At 39.3% G+C, this 9759-nt stretch overlaps 1 protein-coding gene across 1 annotated transcript; it reads left to right on the top strand.

Annotated features, from left to right (window-relative positions):
* The first annotated feature begins 3684 nt into the window (after positions 1-3684).
* Positions 3685-9248, top strand: LOC120315132 (nicotinamide riboside kinase 2-like). Its single transcript, XM_039358958.1, has 8 exons — positions 3685-3900; positions 4678-4768; positions 6175-6220; positions 6409-6583; positions 7358-7429; positions 7548-7654; positions 8100-8191; positions 9082-9248. The coding sequence occupies exons 1-8, from the start codon at positions 3875-3877 to the stop codon at positions 9085-9087; spliced, it is 615 nt and encodes a 204-aa protein (XP_039214892.1). The 5' UTR covers positions 3685-3874; the 3' UTR covers positions 9088-9248.
* Positions 9249-9759: the final 511 nt, after the last annotated feature.

Here is a 9759-nt window from a genome sequence, read left to right on the forward strand (position 1 = left end):
TCCACCCGTTGCTTCTTGTCCTGCCTTCAGGTGCTTTGGAAAATAGCTTAATTCCCTCTTCTTTATGGCAGCCCCTGAGATATTGGAATACTGCTATCATGTCCCCCCTTGTCCTTCTCTTCGTTAAACTAGACATACCCAATTCTAGCAACCGTTCCTTATATGTTTTAGCCTCCAGTCCCCTAATCATCTATGATTATATCTAAATATCTAAGTCATATCTAAACATTGATAAAGAAACCAAAGGTAACACTTTGTTGCTTCTCTCCCCGACATACTTACTGGTGGGGGGTTGCTGGCCATCTCTTTTGCTCCAAAATGAGTGATATGAACAAAGTTCTTTGGTTCGCCTATCATTCTTCTGTCCAGTCTCTTCTTAAGAGAACAGAGAAACAACTATTTTAGGTTCCTCGAAACAATTACCATAAAAACCAGTGATATATGACTAGGGGGAAAAATATACCAAGTCCTTGATTTTTATGTTTGTCACTTTGAGAGTGGGCAACTAAATTTCATTGTTGATGTGTGCCATTGTGCCCACAGTATAAAAATGACAATAAAGGTTATCTTATCTTATAATAGAATTTTATTTCAGATTTCCTATTCAATAATTTTGGGTTTTTTTTCCTCTATAGCCAAGCTTTGTATTACAAAGTCTGCCATAAAACAGGTCTTGGATTTAATATTGATATAAAATGACTGGAGCTTAACTGGTCAGTCTTCTAGCTGTTTTAATATATTTAAAAATTAAATTGTATTTTTTAAAAAACCTGTATTCTATATGATGGTTTGAGTATGCTGCCTAGGATTGCTCTCTGAAATACAGCATATGCATTTTAAAATAAAGCAACTCACTGTTTGAGGCTGATCTCCAATGCAACAGCTAAAACAAACCAGGAACTCTGTCATTATAACACACGGTAATAGCTTCTAGAATTACAAATTAAAGCAATTGCCATAGTTAGGGAACATGCTATATATTTTTTGCAATGTTAGAATGGTTGAACCTTGTTACTTCTTAGCCCACTGACCTATACAAAAAAACCATCATACTTGATTTTGCCTATGTCCTTTAATTTTTTTCCTACCTCTGTGTGCCTGAACAAATGAAAGAAAAATACAGCTACAACAGCTGCAGTATTCACATGCCACGTAAAAAACCTATAAATATCAGTATCAACTATAGCTGTATGAAAGTAAGATAAAAGACACTAGCTACAATTAGCTCTCTGAAGACACAAAGCAAAACTTGAATATTTTTAAATGTCATGACTGTAGTCTTAATTGCCATCTACCAGCTACTAAATGTAGCAAAATAGGTCACTTCTAAAGATTCTTACTAAAGCTAGTGACTATACTAGTTCATGTAACATATAGTTTGTGGCTTAGACCCCTCATACAATCAACCTTTGTAGATAAACCATGAATTATGGTTAAGCAGATGAACTAGCTTTATAACTTATTCAAATACAATAAAGCAAACTATACCTTAGAGTACTATAAAGGTAGTCATGTTTCATAGTAACTTAGAATATTCTATTAAATACTTATTAAACTATTCTTTGCATAGTTATTCAAAACAGATATAAATTCTCTTATCCTGACATCTGATTGTATAAATATGTAGCTATTAAAGCCTCTCTTGGATAAAGGTTCAGACCTGATTCTAGTACCTAATTATTTTGAAACAATAATACAAGTCTTTTCAACCAAACTATACTAAGCCACAGTTGTAACAGTTAAACATAACATAAAAACATTGTAACTTTTTTCAGAAGCTGTTTTTGTACTACCGGTATTAACCCCAAAGACACATCTACATTTTATATCCACAGCCTATTACTACCTCTATTTTATATAATACAATAACACGTACTACAACACACACACACAATGGGAGATTAAGAACTCACAACCACAATGCTTCTCTAAACTTTAACTTTCTTAAAACAAAGACGACTAAGCAATCTCTGCTCTTATACAAGCCCCAAATTATCCAATTACCACTCTTACATCTTCCCGTTTAACACAACTGTTCTCTGGGTGGAGCCATTTTCACAGCTGATAATTTTCGCTTCAAGACTCATTCCTAACCTTGTGTTTGGATATCACTGTGATTCTGGTGAATCCTTCCTACAGCCTGCCTATCATCAGTTTTGAAAATATATAAATATTTTCTACTCTAAAGACTGTTTTAGGAACACTATATGATTTCCTTTTGCTTTTATGAGCAACCTGCAAGCCAGAACTTGGCAGATCAAGATGTTGCAATCACTGAAATTCTAGTCATCTATGCAGGCCTGTTATACATTGTAGGATACCCTGTTTTATTAAATCTTTCTTTTATAAACAGTATTTTTTTCTTTGTCTTTTTCAGGTTATTTGCTGCTGTCTTTTTGGTACCAGTATTCATCACAACCTTAGTCAGAAGAATCATTTAAAAGATGTATTTTCTATGAAGGAGGAACCAATAAGTTCATATATAGATCACAAACTAATTTGGATTGAGCTATTTTAATTTCCAAATGTTTTGTTTTGTAACATCAAGAATACAGTACAGCGCTGTACTGTACTGACTCTGATCCATGAAAACCTAGTAGACCGATAAATACATCAATATCCCAAGTTACTGCAGGCATCTTTTGGTTCATGTTTATTCAATCACATTTGTAGTTTACAAATAAATAGTTGAACAAGTATTATGTAGTTCTAAAAAAGACACAGAACAAATCTAGAAGATAATCTGACTTGATAAGCTTTTGCGTGCTTATTTTGCACACCAGTCTTTGGCTGGTTCATGGACATATACTAAACTGCTTAAGTAAAACCAGACTGTCCACAGGAAGCACAAGAAACAATATTGAAGCCAGTATTTTGGACACATAACGCAAACACAAGACTAATTGGAGAAGATGCTGATGCTTGGAAAAAAATCAAACATTAAGACGGGCAAAACCACGATGAAGATTCAAGAACTCAAAACAAGCAGTTACAGACAATCCTGACCAAATTATGTCATTATTTCCCAAAGACCTACTGAACACCTGAATCCACTAATAGCAAAGCATTACAAAAAATTCCTGTATCTTTGCTCCCACCTAGTGGCTGCTCGAAGTATAGCATTCTGGCATTCCTACGTTAGGCCGAAATCTAATTTGTTTCTTCGTGTGAAATATCTGCTACGGCAGTTAACTATGTTTTATGACCAGTAAATTGTGGAAATGGGGCTAGCAATACCATGTTGTATGGATGAGCTTGATACACGAACCTAGACGTTTTTCCCCTCAAAAAGGAATATGTAATCATATTTTCGACGGGGTCGATAACTAATGCTCCAGGGTTGGCTTTTTTCTATATATATTTTTTGTGGAAAATTCCCTCAAAATTCGTATTTAAAAAGGACCAGGCGACGCCACCCGTCCCTCATCCGCCTCAGACTGCAACTGGCGAGGGGCGGAAACGCCACACGCCGGTACCAGACAGGGAGGCCGGGCCAACAACTAAACCGACCAATCGGAGCGAGCCTACCCTCGTTTCCGGTCCTTTATTGGATGCCAAGACTTAAGGAGGAGAATGGAGGCGCGGAAAAAAAAAAGCCGGCGCTTTGAGGCCGTCGATTGGCGGCACCCTGCGCCAATGAGCGCGCTCGAGGGCGGGCGATGGGTGCGGGGGGAAGGCCCGCGCGGCGGTCGCGGCGCCTTCTTTCGTCTCAGGGCTTGGCGGGAGCGCAGTCGGCTTCCCTCGTTGTCGCCGTTGTCTCCGCCGCGATGGCTTCCCTCGGCAGTTGACGCTCGTGGCTCTTTCTTTTCCTCCCGGTTCTTCTCCTCCTCTTCCATTTTCGGGCTCTCCGTGAAGCCAGCGCGCTCGCGGCACCATGAAAGTCATCATCGGCATCGGCGGGTGAGAGGAAGGACGAAGAGAGGGGGGAGGGGGGCTTGGGCGCGGGGTGCTCCGGCGCCTGCGCAGTGGGGAGAAGGTGGACCTAGGTCCTTCAAGTGCGAGCCCCCCCCCCATTCCGCGCTGCAGCTGTTGCCGCAGCTGCTGCTTTTCCGGGCAGGTGCCGTGATATTCCTGGGTGCCTTTGGTGGGTCCTCTCCCGCTGCCTCCAGTCTTTCTTTCTTTCTGTCTTTTCTTCCTTCCTTTTTCTTTCTCTTTCTCTTTCTTTCTTTCTTTCTCTTTTCCTAGATAGATAGATAGAACAGCTTCCCTTCAGAAATCATAGATAGATAGATAGATAGATAGAACAGCTTCCCTTCAGAAATCATAGATAGATAGATAGATAGATAGATAGATAGATAGAACAGCTTCCCTTCAGAAATCATAGATAGATAGAACAGCTTCCCTTCAGAAATCATAGATAGATAGATAGATAGATAGATAGATAGATAGATAGATAGATAGATAGATAGATAGATAGATGACCGGTTGGGGGTCGCGGCATAAAAAAGGTTGATGACCACTGAATTAGAGAGAAGGTATGAGAGCCAGTGTGGGTGTGAATCAGGAATGGGGGAGAGTCGATTCTGGTCTGCCTTCAGTCCTGGAAGCTAGATGGTCCAATCCCTCTCATTTCCATCCGTCTTCAAAATTCTCTACCCTGAGACGAGTTTCTGTAATCTACAGAGGTTTTGACTTGCTGCATTTGTTGATGCCCATTGTGTGACATTCCCATTATAGGATCACTAATGGCGGGAAGACCACTTTGACTAACAAACTCACACAGTTGCTGCCCAACTGCAGTGTGGTCCATCAAGACGACTTCTTTAAGGTGGGTTGGGAAAATTTTGCTTTTGCTTTTTCTCCTGTTTGGTTTTGCTTTGCCAGGCATCCAAAAGCCATTATGTAATTTCCTCTTCCTGGCTAGAATATGTGGATAAAGGATACCTTTGGAAGTACGCCGATTGCTAACATGTGAGCTTAGACTTTGTGACGGTCTCAAGACAATTAAAGTCTAACATTCTGCCCATGTACTTAATGGGAATGGCAAATGACATTTGCAACAGACAGCTGAGGAATGATATAGGCAGAATCGGTGTTCCTGCACTTTTTGGAGTATCTACTGAATAAATAGATACAGAAGCAGTACATTCAGTTTTAACAGCAGGAGACTAAGGATTCTGATTGCTTGCTCCTTTCAAATGCATATTGGTTTGCTTACACTTAGCTTAGAACAGTGGTTCTCAACCTGTGGGTCGGGACCCCATTTGGGGTCGAACGACCATTTCACGGGGGTCGCCAAACAACGCAGTCCGCCATTTTTTCCCCCTTTTCCTTACCTGTGCTACTCCCTTTTATTCTATTGGCTTTTGAAAGCCAATAGAATAGACTCTCTTGAATAGAGTCTAATTCTATTGGCTTTCAAAAGACAATAGGAATTGTCCAGGCTGTCTCTGCCCTGCTGAGCCCACCAAAAGTCCCATTCTGCAAACGGTGCTGCACCAGTTGAGTAGTCCTCGACTTACGACCGGTTGAGTAGTCCTCAACTTATGACCGGTTGGGGGTCGCGGCATTAAAAAGGTTGAGAACCACTGGCTTGGAAGAAAAGACAACAGAGAAGAAGGCAGATGGCACATTAAGAAACACCCTTTTTTTGCTCACTGTGTACTAAACCCTCTTGCTTTTTTAAATGCATCGCAAGCTATACAATAATTTGCCTCTAAATGAACATCTTCAGCCTACGTTTTTGTCCATCTTTGCAGATTGTTTCGATCTTTTCATACTTTTCTCCAATCCTTTCCCATCATATCAGTACACTGAATTCCATGTGTAGCAGACTTTTGTTTTCCCACGGAGTTTAATGTTCTTCTAAGTCTTAAGCATCGGTGTTCCCTTTAATGTGTTTGTCTTGTCATATATCGGTTTACTTCTGGAGGGTTGGGACATAAAGGTTTTTCTGTAGTTACTGGATAAGATCCTAATATACAGTTGGCATGCCTCTCCTGTTTTGAAAATAGGATAGCTGGCTATTTGTTAGCGATGAGATAAAGGAGAATCTCATTTGTCGTTGCCTTATGACTCTACATTATGTAAAGTTATTGAAACTCTAGCTATTGTCTTTGAGCTTTGAATTACCAGGGAGTCAGTTTGAACACGGTTTTATCCATCTTGCTCTTCTTAAAATTAGCCTTAGGACATCTGTGACGAGCTCTGCAGACAGTTTTTATTCTGTTTCAGCCCCAAGATGAAATACAGGTTGAAGATGGATTTAAACAGTACGATGGTAAGTTCTATTCATAATGAGCAGTGACTCATTATTTTAAAAGACCCGTTAGTTCTATCGCAGAACTAGTGAGTGAACAGAAGAAAGAATAAGAATGCAAGCTTGATCACCAACGGAGATTGGGGCATTTTATATCTCATTATACTGCTTGTCTCTCCGGAGCTAACATTTCTGTTCTTTTGCCTTAGTTATTAGTGCTTTGGATATGGATGCAGTGATGAATACCATCAGTGCCTGGAAAAAAAATCCAATTAAGTTTGAGCGATCTCATGGCATTAATACACTTGATACCAGAATCATAGAGGAAAATGATGATACCATTCATATTCTTATTGTGGAAGGATTTTTACTTTATACTTACAGGTAACTGAAGTCAAGGTAATGACTTCTTATAGAACTTTCTACGCGTTCTGCTGACACTTGTTTATTCTTAGCAAGTCTTTGACAGATAATGCAACAGGCGTGGTGCGAACCGTTTTGATTGTACATGAGAGCAGGTGGCAATTAAATAAATTTTACTTGATCCAGGGCTCTCAGATTATATATAGAAAGAAGCATGAAGGAGGAGCACTTTCTTGAGGGATTCTTTGCATTTAACCCACAGCTGATAACCTATCTATTACAGGGCATAAACCAGGAAGAAGAGTTTTAGGTAGGTAGGAAATTCCTAGCAGCTTACTTGAATAAAAAAGTAAAAAAAGCAAATGATGTACCTCTGAAGTAATATAAGTGCAACCCAAAATATTCCAAAATTCTTTGGGGAGCAGATAGGCTAGTGTTTCTCAAACTGGACAACTTTAGGATGTGTGGACTTCAATTCCCAGAATTCCCCAGCCAGAATGCAAAAACAACTAATAAGTGATTTCACACGCTACGTAGATGCAGCTGTGATCATCAGAACCGGACACTGACTTAAGCTGTTTTTAGAAAAAGCATTCAATGTTTTGTAAGAAAATTTGATATTTAAATAGTTTGAGCTGCACCAAAGTCAGTATGTTTCTCTTATGGGGAGGGCTTCATTTTCTGGTGGTGAGCTTCCCAGAAGCTTTCAGATGTTGTTAAAAATAGGATGGTGCACAAGATGGGACTTTTACGTTTGTTACGTAACAAAACCTGAGAAATTTTCCTTCTTTTCAGACCCCTGATTGATATTTTTGACATCCGGTATTTTCTTTCTATTCCTTATGAAGAATGTAAGAGGAGGAGAAGGTAAGGCCATGAGAAGCTAACCTTTACAGGTGGATATGTAGGAGGACTGGATGGCTTTAAAAGATCTACATAACAACCCAAATGCAGATGGATTTTTTTTGTTTGTTTGTTTCTCTAGTTCAAGGAATTACACCGTCCCAGATCCACCTGGATTATTCGACGGTCACGTCTGGCCCATGTACATCAGACATAAGAAGGTGATGGAGAGCCTTAATGTTGACGTTGGTAAGTTCAGCTGGATTTTGGAAGCCCCTTTTGAATTTGATTTTCTTGTGTCACTAAGTTGGATAATTGTGTTTCAAAACGCAGGTCTTTCAATAACATTCCCAGGGTTGTTTGCAAATATGTTACCATTACAAAAAAAATAATAGTTTTACTTAGACTGCAACAGTTTATATAGTTAGTTCTGTTGTTATCATTTACTTTTAGCTCTACTCACAGGCTGAAAATGAAGGATTGCTTGGGTCAGGAAGTCAGAATAGTTTTGCTTAGTTGTCTGGACTGTAATAGCCATGGTTTTTTTTTTAAAGGATAGTTTGAATAAGCCATCATTTGCTAAATTTGTAAACAAAAAAGCTGAAATATATATATCTTATTTTGCCCAATGAAAAATAAGAATACTGAGCGCAGCAAAATTGTTGTTTTCAAATGGTGCTGCTTTATATTCCAGTTCATTTGGATGGGACAAAATCGAGGGAGGAACTTTTTGACATCGTTTACAATCACATCCAAAACAATTTAGAAGAACTGATTCAGATGGAGGTATGTGTTTTACTTAAAAGATTGGGAGCAAATCATGTGCAGATTATTACGTGCAAAGAAATCCTAGCAACGTATTTTTTTTTTAGTATTGATTCCTGATAAAGATGGAATGGTTCTGGACATAGGTCAAAAAGTGGTTGTTCCAAACTGTGGTTTGGTACAGAATTTGGCAAAGTTCAAGGACGTCAGTGACTGAGGAAGATCGGGAAGGTGCTAGGATTGGGAGGGGCGAATAAGTTGCATTTGCTGCCTACTGATGAAACTGTTTAAGTATACAACGAGTTAACAGGCGTTTTTGGTGGTTGCATCCTAGAGGAGGCACAGAAAGGATGGCCTGGGGAGCTGGTGGAATGTGCCATACTGGGACATGGGGGGTAGGTCAGGAAACTTTAGCTTATGGGATACCGTGTGCTTGCAAATTTGCCGAGGGGAGAATTGGACAGAGGATGACAGCAGCCTTTCCCTGCTCGTCCTATAAAATCAGTTTAGGTTCCCTCTGCTTTTGTTTCATTTGAAACCTGGAGCAACTAAAAATATTCTGGGTTTTTGCTTTATCAAGCTGTAGCTAATTTGAAATGGTTCTACAGAACCTCCACAGTACAGTGGCTTATTCGGATTTTCAAAATAGATTTTCTGGTTTGTACTTAACAGACATGATAGAATTGTTATGATAAAAGTAATCCTCGTTTACCAACTGGTTGTGCAGGGACCATTAGAAGTGAAACTTGTAATAAAATTATTTTCTCTTTACCGTGAATTCCTAAACTACTGGAACACAGGGTTATTTATTTCAATGGAACTTTGGGGTCTATTAGACTAGGATGATAGCTTTGCTGTATTTACCAAGATGTGCAACAGCCATTCCCCATACTTTTTTTTTTCTTCCACAGCATTAAAGAAAGAGCTGGGACACTCCTGAGAAGATATTTCTTCGGTAGCTGTGTTTTAATGTGTGTGTGTGCTGACTTGGCGGTACAGTTGATTTGTATAAATCCTGATTGTAAGGGTCTAAAATCTGGCCTTGATTAAAACACGTCTATTACTTTTTTAAATTGTATCTTTGTGGAATTGTGCTTTTTGCTTAATGCAGTCTTCAGAAAGCTGCTTTATATCAGGACAGGCATCTTTTTATTCACATGAATAGGTAGGTTCCTTTGACAGGTGCCAAGTCAGGAAAAGAGGGTTTTGTTTTTTTTTTTGAGGTCTCCAGCTACCTGACTTTTTCACAGCTATTCTGTTGGATACTGAAGCTGCCCCTTCTCTTTGCAAAGTTCTTAACTGTCTACCAAGCTAGGACACTTCACCAACCATTGAGAAACAGTGCTATAATTGAGCAGGGACACGGTAGCCGAAAAAGGTCTTGCATAGGAAACCTTGACTTAAAACAACATGGAAAGCTAATTTAGTCATGCAAATCCTCCTATTCATGCTCACAACAGAATAAGCATTGTGGTATTCAAATGGAACAGGTCAGAGTGTTTTCTCTTTAGTGATCAAGAGATCCATTCCTTCTGTTTAAAAACAAAGCAAGGGGTTCTTGATGTGTCAGTGAAAAAACAGTTCGCACT

The sequence above is a fragment of the Crotalus tigris genome, unplaced genomic scaffold (genome assembly GCF_016545835.1).
Source record: "Crotalus tigris isolate CLP2741 ecotype Arizona unplaced genomic scaffold, ASM1654583v1 scf7180000019068.10715455, whole genome shotgun sequence".
Lineage (NCBI taxonomy): Eukaryota > Metazoa > Chordata > Lepidosauria > Squamata > Viperidae > Crotalus > Crotalus tigris.